This window comes from Ochotona curzoniae, unplaced genomic scaffold (assembly GCF_017591425.1).
Source record: "Ochotona curzoniae isolate NIBS_2020 unplaced genomic scaffold, NIBS_Ocur_1.0 scaffold_1852, whole genome shotgun sequence".
NCBI lineage: Eukaryota > Metazoa > Chordata > Mammalia > Lagomorpha > Ochotonidae > Ochotona > Ochotona curzoniae.
The window spans coordinates 9484711-9498417 of NW_024467087.1; the positions used below are offsets into that span (position 1 = coordinate 9484711).

Below are 13707 nucleotides of genomic sequence, written 5' to 3' on the forward strand. Positions count from 1 at the left end.
ATTTTTCCCCTCTCTGGAAACTCCTGCCTCCACTCCTTCCTTCCAATCAGCCCCAGTGGATCCTTGGCTCTGAATTCTTTGCCTGCCCTCCCCAGGCTCTGGCCTTCAGCCTTGGAGCTCAAAACCATTGTTTGGGGTATGTTCAGAGGGTTCACCACGACACCACCACCAGTATCATCGCTTAATGAAAAAGCCCAGTTATCAGATGAAAAACATGCGTGGGATGCAAATTGTCACAGTTCAACAGGTTAATCAGGGTTATGCATGTGCTGTGCTAGAGCTGTTACTGTAATAAAACAATAATCACAAGAATAATTTCAAAGATTTCATTTGTCGTAGAACAATTGTAGGGATGCTGGGTAGTGACATTTGATACAAACAGGAAAGTAACAAAGCAAGCATTCACATTTTGAGTCTTAGACTTTTCAGTTCTACATGTGGAATGCAGACATTTGAGAAAGATTTTCAGCGAGATCCAAGCAAGGCAGATTGAGTTAGGAATTAGGCCAAACTTCACCTCCCTCTTCCCATTTAAAAGTACTAAATTGGAGGGGGGGGTGGGTTTGATTTTCCATTTCACAAATGATTGCTCAACACAGAATGAAATATACCCAAAGAAGAAAATAGTCTTTTTATACCTAGGGAAGAAGTTACTACTCTTTAAAATGATCACTTCAAGGTAACAGACATCCAAATTGATGTGATTTTCTTTGAAACCTCATCAGTAAATCATTTCTTGCACAGTAGGTACGGCATTAACCCTGCATTTAGGATAGGGAGAGTTATGGAGGGCTGGCTGCTGCATACCAACGTCAGTATCAAGTTCATCACGAATTAGAGACTGTCTGGGATACCAAGCAGGACAACACTAGCAAAACACACACACACACACACACACACACACACACACAAAAGGAACTGCAGATAGGTCAAGACAGGCCACATGTTTTTTAGTTTTTTGTTAGAAGAATGTCATAAAATAATACGTGGAAATGTTGTTTCAGTTACGAGTTGGAAACAAGCAAACAACAACAACAAAAGAAGATGGAATTACTTATTTTTAACACCTTCTGATCAAATGGTTCTTTGCACAGGTTAGAATTTCATAAGGCCCATTAGACAACATATACACCTAATAGGAGCTCAAACACAAACGTGACATCTGGCACAAGCTATTTTGATAGTTAATGCAGACTTAGATTTCTGTGTGTCCATCAGTAAACGTCAGTCAACAGCACGAACGTAAGATGGAAAACAAAATTTCTGGGTTTGCCGGATACTTCGTAAATGAGGACGTTTTTGTTAGTTCTAAAAATTTTGTGGAAATGAGTTTTTCCAATATTCGAAGAAGTTATGCTCCTGCTAAAAGTTACTAGCAACACAAGGTGTCTAATCATCTCCATTCAAATACAACCTGCAAACTTAGTGTTTTGCAAGCTGTATATTTCACTAGTTATGATAGAAATCACAGCTCAGTGAGAAAAGCAGCGCCCTTTGAAGTCATCACTCAAACAAATATAAGAGTCCTACTAATTCATCACTTGCCTGGGTTTTGAGAAATTCCATTCACATAACTCCTATGAAAATCACCCACTTTCAGCACGTCAAATGGCCCAAAGAACACTGCAGGTATCCTGGGGACACAGTCAGCCAAAGCATTTTCGTTTGATTCTGAAGTCCATTTAAAAGAAACATTCTGAGCTCTATCACTGTTAAAGGGCCATATCCCTGTCTAACTACTGGCTAGAGGGTTTTTCTTTTTTTCAGTTTAATGAACCCCCACTCCCACCCCCACGCTTTTGATACCAAGAGATTTCGACAGGAAAAGGTTCAAACCTCAGGCTCACGAACTATAGCATGGAAATATATACAGCAAGCACCGTTTATTTCCTTTAATTTCTCCAAAGATGGCGGGGGGTGGGGGCAAGTGGCTGGGACTGGGAAGGAAATTTCACCCACAGGAAAAAAAAAAACAAAAAACAAAACAAAACAAAACAAAAAAACCAGATGCTTGGTGGCAATTTCAAAATAAGTTTCCAAACTGCTGCAGAGGCTGCAATCTCTTTGGCAGAAGAAAAAAACACAAAATACTACTACGGGGCAAGCTTATTTTAATTGCCCGAAGGTTTCCAATGCAAAGCGAGCCAACTTAAATGCATAGTCCAAATTCTTGCTCCAAAGCGATCTGCTTTGTGCACTGAAAAGGAGGAAAGACAACCCCATCAATTGTCTTCTGCAAGATAAAGGCACTGTTTTGCAGATTCCCCCCACCCCAGATCTGGGCCAGTCTTGCTAATGACTTGCCCACCCACCTGGGGCCCGTCCCAAGGTGGCCCTCGTAACTGGCCCACTCCCTCAGGAGCCCAAATGGCATGGGGCAACCCCTAGAGCGCTGCCTTTACTGCTGGGCTCCGCCAAGACGCAACCTGGAGGAGTTCGCCTAGAGAAGCTGGGGGCCAATCACGGCACCTTTAAATAGCAGATTTCTCTCTCCCTAAGGTGAATCCACAGCATTTCGCCCCACCCCCCACCCCTGCGGGGGAAAACTCTACCTCGAGATCCCAGAGTTGTTGCTTTTGTAAGAGTATTAAGGCAGTGAAGCAATAGATGAAACCCAAGTTTTCGGGCTTGTGGCTTGCTTTCTTTCTTGACCTTAACGTAAGCTTTGTAATTGAGGCGCGCGCCAGCGCACACAACACATACCCCTGTGTTTTCAGACGCTCACACTGAAATGAGATGTGTAGGGCTTGAACTTGCAGTGTATGTTGACAGATCGGAAACAATCTATTCTATTTAGAAATTGTAGGTACGTTTTACCCCGCTCACGGAATCACCACTGGCCTGGGAAGCGAACACAGTATCCAGCCTTGCGCATTTTTAGGAACTCTTAAGTTGCAGTGGAATCCCAGCTGGGGCACAATTCACCATGGCAGCTCCGACTCGAGAGCCAGGGAGAAATGTTTAAGGCAGGCCGGGAGAGTGAGGGGGCCTCGACCGGGTTTTCTGTCCAGGACTCCTAGGCACCCCAACCCTCATAAAGACAGACAAGTCTCCCAGGACAATGCCCGGGAAAAAAACTTGCATGCTTCGTTTCTGAACAATTTTGCGTTCCATCGCCAGAGCGAAGGAGTTTCCAGCACAGGACCGTTCCGCAGCCCTCGGGTTGGGCTTCGCTGCGCGCAGCGGGGGTTCGCATCCGGCCGCCATGTTCGCGACTCCAGAGCCGCCCCAAAACCAACCCCCCTTCTCGAATCCTTCTCTCTTTCCCTCAAGCCTCAGCTGATACCAGGGCACTGCAAAGCTGCTTTCAACTCTCCCCCCACCCCCTCGCAGCACAATCTGACCCGACGGCTGCAAGCTGTGCGCCTGCGCGCGGCGCGGCAGTCGGGGCGCGGGGTGTTTCGGGGGGAGATCCAGCGGCCCCCGGCCGCGGCATGAAAAGGCCGGAGCCACGGGGAGTCGGGGAGGGGTTGGGGCCCCGGCCGGAGCCTCCGCTTTCCTCCCAGCGGGTCCCCGCGCGGCCCTGGCCTGGCTCTAACACGTGCTTGCTAAAAACCCACTTCAAAGTGGGTTCCCGGTGTAGAGGTGGCCTCCTTCGGGCCGCCAGTCGGGCCCCTGCGCGGGCCGCCAATCAGGACGGCGGCCCCGTCGCCCCCTCCTACTCAGGTGATGAGAGACCGAAGGGTCGGGAGAGGGGACGGCCGCGGAGTGCAGGCCGAGCGGCGAAGCTGCCTTGAGGGTGCAGCAACAGCAGCACCTTCCCCACCGCCCCACCCCCCACCGCCTTAGAAAAACGAACACAAAGTTTGCGGCCTGTGCTGCGCAGTGGCCTTCGGAGCTCACCATTGTTTGGGCTCGTATTGACCCCAGGTCCGGATTAGGCAGCGGCCGATTCCTGCTTTACAGCCCCGCCGTCCTAATGAGGCCCGGAGGCGATGGGGCGCGAAGCGTCCTCGGAGCCCGGGCGACCTCCGGCTTACGGCCGCCAAGGGCCCTGTAGGTGGAGGTCAAAGGGTCAGCGGGCAGAAACCGCGAGAGAATTGACCCTAGGAAATGAGGTCCCCTCCCCCTGGCTCAGGCCTGCACAAGGACTTGCAGTTACTTAGTGTGGACAGGGACCCTGGGCTCCCCGATGAGGGGCCAGGGGCCAGTGAAGCCGGTGTCCCGACTTCCGAGACCTGCCTGGCCAAAGCCCAACTGGAAGATGAGGACAAGAGGCCAGAAGATCCGCTCTGCAGGGGACGGGCACGTCTTGCTTCAACTCGGTTAAAACGCTGCTTCACATTTTCTCATTTGCTGAGGATAGTGGGATCTTTTGGAAGGAAAAAAGGGAGAAGGAGCCGTGGGGAAAGCAGCAGACATCAACGCGGGGCGGGGGAAGAGACGAGCATGTCCAGAAGCCACTTTCCCGCGTGTGAGTGCGTGGGCGCTTTGTGAGTCCATTGGTATTGGTTTCCACACGCCCCCAACCCCCGTGCAGCTAGGATCCTGCTCTTGAACCTCCCACACTGAAGGAGCGAGGCTTGCCTTGCCCCAACCTATACTTGCCTTCCTCTTCTAACGGTGGTTCTCTTTGGATGCTAGCTTCGCTGTTGAAAAGTTAGTGGACTTTAAACAAAGGTTTCTACCAGGTGCAGCAAGAAACATGGCAAGTAAGTGACTAAGAACCTAGCCTGGACTTCCGGCTTGAGCATTTATTATATTTTTCTTTTTTCAGGCAGTGGCTGTGTTAACTTTATTGACTGAAAATTCAAGAATATAAATATGTGCTTCAGAGCCAAATTACACACAGAAAATTTGTAAAAAAAATACAAAGTTTTCTACCACGATGATTTTTTTTGTTTTGTTTTTGCTATACAGATGACAATGGTTGAGGATCTAATTATGCGATATGCTACACCTGAATTAGAGGTAGTAGGGGGTAAAGCTTTAAATTCTCTTACCACAGCAGATATCACTGGTATCAGAAGTCTTCCACTCTTAGGACATGCATAACACATTACCCTAAAATTTTATAGTAGGAAAATTTCAAAACTACTGAAAAGAAAAACAAAAACCCTTGGGGATCCCCTGAGGAGTTATATAATGGGTTTAATTTGGGCAAAGTCTGTTTCCAAGTGACACTTGCACCCAATCCATCATTCTTCTTCAGGGTTGGGTTGGGTTGGACTGGGGGTGTAGACAAAACGGAGAAATTGTGGGAATTCACTATATGTCAGAAGGAAAACAGTATTTAAGCTTACCAGTGGTACACATTTAGAGGCCGTCTTTATGAATCTACACTCTCTTGAAAACCCGGAGCATTTAAATATGAGCTCTGGTTTGAAAGTGAAGGAAAGCTCCCCAAATAGGAAGCTAGTCTAGTACTCTCAATGTCAAGGTCAAGCTTGGAAGGTCTAAGCTGGGACTGGTAAACTGACCAATTACCTGCTCAGATTACATGCATAGTCATCCCAATCTGTTGTTGGAATTCAAATCGAAAAGACACCATCCTCCACCAAAGGAAAAAAAGAAAGGAAAAAAGGCCTCCAAAGCAACTTGCAATTAGAAACGGTCAATAATTATCTGTCGACAAAGATGAGCACATAACTTAAACTAGATAGCTTCAACTGCAACCAGGGAATCCAAGTTTCTTTTAATCATCAGTTCCCCAAGCATTTCAACATCAGGCTGATTTATGGAACATGAAAATAAATAGGGCACCAAATACAAAAAATGTTATAACATAAATAAAATGGGCCAAGGCTTTATTTTTTTTTCAAAAAGAACAACAAACAAAGCTTTAGATAGAATTGAAAATGATTAAATACCAAATGGACTGCCACCAAAAAAACCTAGAGCGCTGCCCCTTAACGAGAAAGAGGTACTTAAGCCTATTCATTACATTTCTAAGTACTTTACAATTCCTTATCTCCACCTTTCTGGCATTCACGCAGAGATTGGGCTCTCAAATAAAAAAACAGCACCCTAATAAAAAAAAAAGGTCTCATTTCTCTACCCACTCCAACCCCAAAATAGACATCAGTTTCTTTGCCATATAACCACTGTAAAGGAACTGCTTGTCCAAAGGAGTTGTTTTCAGTGAAGAGTAAATAGATTGCTAGCATTTTTATCACAAAGCAAACAACCGTTTTTCATTGTTATTGATTTTAATGGAAACAATGCTCTTAACAACTTTGCCTACAAACCATGAACTTTAAAAATACATATTTTGCAAATGTTTTTCTTTCCACAATATATCAGACCGGCTGCAGTTATTACACCGCTATATAAATGTTATGAATAATCGTGGCAATTATGAACTGAACTATATACAGCAAACAAATCAGCCTTTGCCTTCCAAAATTTAAATGGACTACATTTATTTTAAGAAGCACTTTAACCATAAGTAAGCACTGCTCAACTGGCCTTCCTCATCACCATTGTTGCAGACATATGCTATCATTTGAAAATATATAGATAGCTAGATATTTTGATAGGCAGATTAGATAAATCATAGATACATATATATAGGTGTATGGGTGACTAGATAGAACAGACATGCATCCTGCCACAATTTTCATTTTCATGTAAGGTAATAAAGAACTAAGGGACAGAAAATTCGTTAAGTTACCTTATGTTTATATATGTAGGCTAAGGATGATTAAATCCGGCCTCTCACTCTTTGAAGCACAAGATTGAGATGTCATGGCCACTAACTGCATTGATCAGTAATATTTGATTTGCATGCCGAAAATCCAGGACAAACATCTAAACTCTCATTTAAACAACCATCTGAGCTAAAGAGAGGAGGGTCTTTCCAGATGGACACTGACACGGTAAGGAATCTCTACTGCAATAGAAAAATAATTTAATAATTAAAAAAGGGATCTGCGTGAATTATAAATACCAACACACAAGACTGAATTTGCTCACGAAGCCTCTTTGAATAAGGAGGCTGTCACAAGAGAACCGAGTCAGTGGTTCAAAAATCGTAACTTCTGTGTTCCTCTTTCAAAACAATAAACTTTTAATGCTAAAGCAGTTATAATCAAAAGCTGTACAGAATTTGTTAGAAAACATTTATCCATAAATATTGTTCAGTTCCCGGCACTTGTAGCAATAATTAAATTACAAACGATAAATATGGCATCAATGGATATGTATTTACAAAGAAAAGTTATTACAAAAGGCAATTGTATACTAAACATCACAATCTGTGTAGCGTAACACCACATCCTCAGCCTGAAAAAATACTGAACAACAATTTCGACCCCATTAGACAAAGATACATTCACAAGTGTAATGCTTTGAGGAAAAGTTCAAGACATAACAGGACTTTGGCACGGTTTAAGACTGTGAGAGTTTAAACAATCACCACTAAGGCGAAGAATTTCCATCAGGGTAACATCAGCACCACCACCAAGCCTTCTGTAACTTCCTCTCAAGAAACAGGACAAGCGTTAAAATGAATTTAAGGAGTTTAGGGATGGAATGTGCAGAGCAAGAGGAAGGGGAGGAAAAAGCAGTGACAAGATTTTGCAAAAAAAAAAAAAAAAAAAAAAAAAACCTTCAAATGTCAAAACATTTCCTTATCCTGAGAAAAGGGCTTGGGTTACTTTTGGATCTTGCCCAAAACCTTCCTGGATAACTGCAACGAACAAGATGTAGCCCTATGTATGGCCTCTTGCATTAAAACTCCATTTCCGTTTCATTGGCCTCAGTTTCCTTTGTAAAATGCATTTGGTCCGTTCTACTGTTAACAGGGTGTGTGTTTGTGTTTGTCCTCAGACGTACCATTCGTTAAAATTGGGAGGAAGTCCAGGGTTGTGGCTGGCGCTAGTTTGAACTGCAGAAGGGGTTTTATCTTTACTGTTTGCAGAAGCTATGGCGGGTGGAGTGGAAGATTCATAGCCTGAACTGGCAGCAGGGGAGGAATCTGACCCTTGAGATTCATGAACCTAAAATTAACATGTATATATTATAATGAATATAATTCCAACCGGCAACGTGCAAGCAAAAACAAGAGCAGAATTTAAGCACTCTAACAGACCGCCCAGTGACCCAATTAAATTTTCCGTATTACCAATGTCTAGAAAACCCACATAAGGTTCGCAACAACCCAGCTACGATCTGACCACTGGCATTAGAGCAAAGGGAATAGAGGGCTCCGTTTTAGTTGAGCCACTTCCTAAGTGCTTTCCAAGTTGGCTAGCCGGAGGGGCTGTGTAAAACAGTCGCTCTGGGCCCAGTTTTCCCCAAATCACTTTTCAGCTTCGGAAAGCAGGTCCAAAGAAGGGTGGCACAGAGGTGCTGGGCGCCGCGGACGTCTTAGACAATCGGGGGGTGGGGAGGATGGATCAGACCTTGCTCCTTGGCCCTATTGTTTTATCGGAAGCTAGAAGACGAATGAAGCGCCCACCCTCGAGTTCGGTGGCGCCACAGTGTGTTCCTGCCGCGGCCTGAGCAGGGAAAGAGAAGCCGCTGCAACCTCCAGCCCGGCGAGCTCGGCTAGAGCTTCCCAGTTAAACAACCCACTGTTCCCTGCGCTTCCTCCTCCTCCCAACTCTGCTCTCTCTCGCCCCACCCTCCGGGTCCCCAAAATGTGTTCAAGGTGTCACCGCTAGAGTAAATCGGATTGAGCCTGGTGGACAGTAGATTTGCCACAGTGGGCACTTCCGTTCCTCGGCCCGCTGTAGGGCCGAGTGTTTACAAACCGCCGACCACTAATAAAGAGGTAATTACCTTCATGTGTTTGCGCAGGGAGCTCGGGTGCGTGTAGGACTTGTCGCACACTTTGCAGATGTAGGGTTTATCCGAGGTGTGCACATGCATGTGCTTCTTGCGGTCGCTGCTGTTGGCAAAGCGTCTGTCACAGCCTTCAAATTCACATTTGAACGGTTTCTCACCTGCCAAAGGCAAAAAGGCAAAGGAGGGGAAAAATTCAGTCAGGGTTAAGAGTTTCCCAAAGCCGGGCAACGAAGAGTGGACTCCTGCCGGGCGGTTTTCCCGGAGAGGGAGCGCCTACTGCGGGCGGCGGCGGCATCTATTTTCCCTGGAGAAAAATGGAGAGCGTTTGGTGGAGTGATGCCCTAAGGAGTGACCGTCCGGGACGGGGCTGGGCCGGGATCGGTCCAGAACTCCAGCATCCTTTTGTTCTCGCAGGACTGCAAGGCTCCAGGCGCTTGGGCAGTTTCTCCAAAGGGTGGTTCGTCCCCACCTGTCCCAAGAATCCCACTGCAAGGACCAGTTCCGCGGCACTTCGGCACAACCGAGCTAGGCGGGACAATGGGCCAGGGATGGGACAATCCTACTCAAGCTGCTTCTTTGTACCTTTTAATTTGTCTCTTTCAAATGCAGTGGTTTTGCTAAGCCCAGTATTAAAAGCCTTTGGGAGCCGTATTTAACGTTGGAAAAGAGAAAACTATATCAATCCAGGCGCTACAGTTTTTTTTTTTTTTCACAAGATGTTCTGAACAAGCCACGAAACCGTGGTGTCTTTTCTATACTTTAGCTTTCCTCTCGGAGCATTGAATTGAACCTGGAACTCCAAATAAAAATAGTTTGACAAAAGTATCAGTCATTTAATTAGGAGATGTGCCAATCAAATGTAAAAAAGAGCGGAAGTAAGAGGAAAGTTAGTTTTCATTAGCATTTGTATGGTGGCCTTCTTCGAATGTGTGCGGAGAGCTAAATCGCCTGTAAGCAATATGCTCTCAACACATTCCGAGTCCCTTCTTAGGAACCTAGAAAGGGAGACAAAAAGAGGCGGCACCAGTTTGTTCCTGGGTGCTAGGAGGTCCCAATTAGTTCGCGAGACCGTGGAGCCGTCGGCCCGGGAAGAGGCGATGGGGGGGAGGGGGGGAGGGCTGCAGGGGCACTGACAGCGCTCCTTTTCGGCTCGGCCTCGGCGGGGTGCCGCCCCTCTCCGTGGCCACCACCCCTTTGCCCCCCTGAGGTCCCCGTGCGCTCCGGGGCCGGCGCCCCGCCTGCCTTCCTCCTTACCTGTGTGCGTTCTCTTGTGGATCTTGAGGTTCTCAGAGCGCGCGAAGATCTTCCCGCAGCCCGGGAAAGGGCATGGGAAGGGCTTCTCGCCCGTGTGGACGCGGATATGGTTGACCAGTTTGTACTTCGCCTTGAAGGACTTGCCCTCGCGGGGGCACTCCTCCCAGTAGCAGACGTGGTTGTTCTGCTCCGGGCCCCCCACATGCTCCATGGTGACATGCGTCACCAGCTCGTGCATGGTGCTGAAGGTCCGGTCGCAGCTCTTCTTCGGTCGGCTCAGCTGAGCCTCGTCGATCCACTTGCACGACAGCTCCTGCTTGATGGGCTGCCGCATGTAACGGAAGAAGGCGCCCGGGCCATGGTGGGCCGCCACGTTCACGCCCATGTTCATGTTCATGGGGCTGTAGTTCGGGAACTGGGCGCCTGCCGCATAGGGATCCGTGCGCGGGCTGGCTACCGGACGGTACGGGTCGGCGCGACCAAAGAGCTCCCCACGCAGCCCCAGATGGACCTGGTTGTTGTCCACGTGCCCGGTGGGCGAAGGGTGTCCGGCCCCTTGCTCATGCAGCCCGGGAAACAGCAAGTAGCCAGGGGGCTCAGGAATGCCAGCTGGAGCATGTAGGCTGCTGGCGGAACCCGCAAACAGCCCGTGCTGCCCGCTGCCCGAGGCCGCCTCGCTGAGCCCAGAGCTGCGCTGGCGGAACAGAAAGTCGCGCGTAGAGTTGAAGGCAGCGGAGGCAGCACCGCCGTAGCTGGGCACCTGGCTGGCGTGGTGATGATGGTGATGATGATGGTGGTGGTGGCCCAGGGCGTTGGCATAGCCCGAACCCTGCGGCGTAAACGCCGAGCTCTGGCCGGAAGATAGATCGTGCGCCGCGGCCGGGCTCAGCTTGAAGGCAGCGGCGGCAGCAGCTGCGGCAGCCGCGTGGGTTGAGTCCCCGAAGGGATTCAGCCCCATGCCGGCTGACTCACGGTTGGGCATCTCGTGGTGGCGCGGCGCCCCGAAGCTGCCTACTCCCAGCCCCGGGAACTGCGGTCCTCCGTCCAGGAGCATCGTCATGGGTGGGGCGTTGTGTTCACTGACGATCCGGCTTAACTGAGCGAGGGTGCAGCTCTCCGAAGTGCAGCAGCAGGAGAGGGTTGGCAGCTGTGGGATGCTGGTCAAAGAACCCCAAGGCGTTACCAGGGGCTGCAAGTTTCCGTAGCTGCCAGAGTCTCCTGCAGGGGGATAGGAGGGAGGAGGGGAAGAAGGAGTGGGTGGGGGGAGGGGGAGAGGAGGAGGCAGCAAAGGGGGGGGGGAGAGAAAAGACTCAGGAACTAGGTCTGGTTTAGCAAACTAACTGGAGCGCACAAAGAAACTAAGCTAAATAATAAGTGGAGGGCGGAGTTTGCCAATCCTGTCCCGGGCACCCCTCTTCTCCCAGAGAGCGCCGAGCCGCGGGGCCAAGAGGCTCCCTGGCTACCAGTCTCTCTCCTGGGCTGCCCCAAGCGGCAGAGCCGCCGGATCGCGACTGGCAGGCGGTGAGCTGGCTATAAGCAGGCTCGATCCTCGCCTCTTGTCGAGCGAGTCCCAGCCTCTTCGCCTCCAGAGTAATGTCCTTGGACTGATAAAGTCAATCACTCACTCCTTGCACATAAACCGAGCGGGAGGCCGTGCAGCGCGCCAATGGGGAACCAACTGGCCCGCGGTCACCTGACCCCCGGCCCGAACTCTCATTGGTCGTCACAACAATGATTGGCAGCACGGATCTGGGAAATATGGCAGCCGCGGCCGAGCGACCGCCGCTGATTGGGCAGCGGCCGGGCGCCTGGCAGGTGAGGCGGCGGCACTCGCGAGTGGGCTCCGCAGGGTTTGCGCGGCTGCGAGGAACTGGGGCCAAGCTTGAGCCGACCTGCAGCGGGGCGCAGTCGGGCCTCTCTCGGGCTGCAGCTTGGGCTGTTTCCCAGCTCCCAAACGTGCAAGCACCCCTCACGCGTTCTTTACCCGCTTTAGCTAAACAAACTATTCTCCCTGCGAAGAGCGGTCCCGTCGTCCCGCCTCTGCTATGGGAGCGGCGCCGTCTGTCCGTCCAGTGAGGTTGGGACTGCCGCTGCATCCTCACCTTGAGAGCCTGCTCCCTCCGCAGCGGGCAGCCGCAGAGTGCAGATCCCCGACGGAGCGCTAAAATTTGGCGCTCTCCGTGCAGCGGTTACATCTGCCGTTTAAGCTACTACAAGTCCCTAAGGCCACCGGACTCACGTCGCTGTCCGTGCCCCAGGATGCCGGCAACCGTCCCAGGCCCAAGCAAAAGAAATTACACTTACGGCAGACTTCAAATACTTACGTTTGCGCTCAAGAGAACTGGCTGTTCGCCACCTTTTCAGTAGTAATTGCACTCGCCGTTACCCGATTACCCCTCCCTCACCAGGCTCACCAGACCCACACAACACTGCCAACATAGACAACATAATTGAACACAAGTGCAGACCAGGGAACCTGAACGTAACAGTAACACAGTAAACAAATACACTGCATAAAACACACTATACACATCACACAAGTTAGCACACGCAGCATAGTCAATACCACACAACTAAACACAACCAAGCAGACATTTACACACATAGAAAAGCAGAAACAAACATGCACACACACACACAAGCAATCCTAAGCAGCACATTCACACAGCACACTGAACACATAGTGAAGACGTAAGACCCACAGTATCAGTGTGCTTTCCAAATCACTTTAGAATTCTAAACGTTTTCCAGCAAAACAAGTTTGAAGTGGCAAAATGGGAACCTGTGACATGGAAGCCCCCGCCTCCCCACCCCTTGCACTCCTACTGGTAGACGCACACAGCGATTTCCCGGATGGCTCATCCTTTAAGGATTTACTTTCCAGGGCTGTGTGTGTGTGTGTGTGGTAGTCTTTCTGGACATAATGACCAGGTTAAGACCCGGCTATAAAATGCTCGTTCTCTCTCTCTCTTTCTCTCTTTTGCTCTAGCAAAGCATTTGGGAAGAATGCAGGAGGTTGAGAATGAAAAGGCCAAAAGATGATAGCTGTGATTGCCCCATTCTGAGCGGGAGAGCCTCAGGCTCGGGTGCCTAGGGCAGCGTTACAGCTTAGCCGCCATCTCCCTGTACCAAACAGAACACTGATCAAGTTCAGAGGCTCTGAGAGAGACAGCCTCCGCAGCGCTTTCTAACTGCAGCGTCCACTTCCTGTCCTCCGGATCTGCCTGGCCTGGCCACCACTTCACCTCCTTGCTTTGCTGGCAGAAAGTGCAGCTGCTAGCAGTTCTTACCAAGTCACCCCTTCTCATCAAGCACCCCAGTTCTCTCTCCAAATCCAGAGCTCTCTCCCCAGATTTGCAGGTGAGTTAACTGTTGGGTTACATTACAACATCCTGATCTCACCAAGGATGGCTGCAAGGTAGCTCATTGTAGGCTGGGGGGGGGGAAAGGGAAAGGCAGAGGGGGGTGTTCAGGAGAGAACAAATATGCTTAAACCATGCAAATGGATTCCCTGGAGTCAGGTTTACAAAAAGGGAGGATTCCTTTGCTTTCTCTACCCCCCTCTCCTTTCTTTTCACTTTACTCTTTATTTCCTTGTTCCAGCTACCTTCCTTCACTGCCATCAACCCCCATGGCCTCTGGGCAAGTAGATTTGAAATAGTTTGGAAGAGTTTGGATTTCCTCACTGAGCAGGTCTGGGGGAGATGCAGTTCTGGTGGCTGG

At 49.4% G+C, this 13707-nt stretch overlaps 1 protein-coding gene across 2 annotated transcripts; it reads right to left on the reverse strand.

Annotated features, from left to right (window-relative positions):
- Nucleotides 1-312: 312 nt before the first annotated feature.
- On the reverse strand, nucleotides 313-11593 carry ZIC3 (Zic family member 3). 2 transcript variants are annotated; one of them, XM_040999819.1, is made up of 3 exons: nucleotides 9985-11593; nucleotides 8725-8888; nucleotides 313-868 (listed from the first exon to the last, which is right to left on the reverse strand). In XM_040999819.1, the coding sequence occupies exons 1-3, from the start codon at nucleotides 11042-11044 to the stop codon at nucleotides 722-724; spliced, it is 1371 nt and encodes a 456-aa protein (XP_040855753.1). In that variant the 5' UTR covers nucleotides 11045-11593; the 3' UTR covers nucleotides 313-721. The 2 variants fall into 2 exon arrangements, with proteins under 2 accessions (XP_040855753.1, XP_040855752.1); XM_040999818.1 differs by lacking the exon at nucleotides 313-868 and adding an exon at nucleotides 6968-7940.
- Nucleotides 11594-13707: the final 2114 nt, after the last annotated feature.

Bases quoted from the DNA above. Each gene is read 5' to 3' on its own strand.
- ZIC3 (XM_040999818.1), bottom strand. From the start codon at position 11,044: ATGACGATGCTCCTGGACGGAGGACCGCAGTTCCCGGGGCTGGGAGTA. The intron at 8,889-9,984 runs GTAAGGAGGAAG...TGCCTTTGGCAG, and splicing joins CCACAAGAGAACGCACACAG to GTGAGAAACCGTTCAAATGT. The intron at 7,941-8,724 runs GTAATTACCTCT...TGTTAATTTTAG, and splicing joins CCCTGCGCAAACACATGAAG to GTTCATGAATCTCAAGGGTC.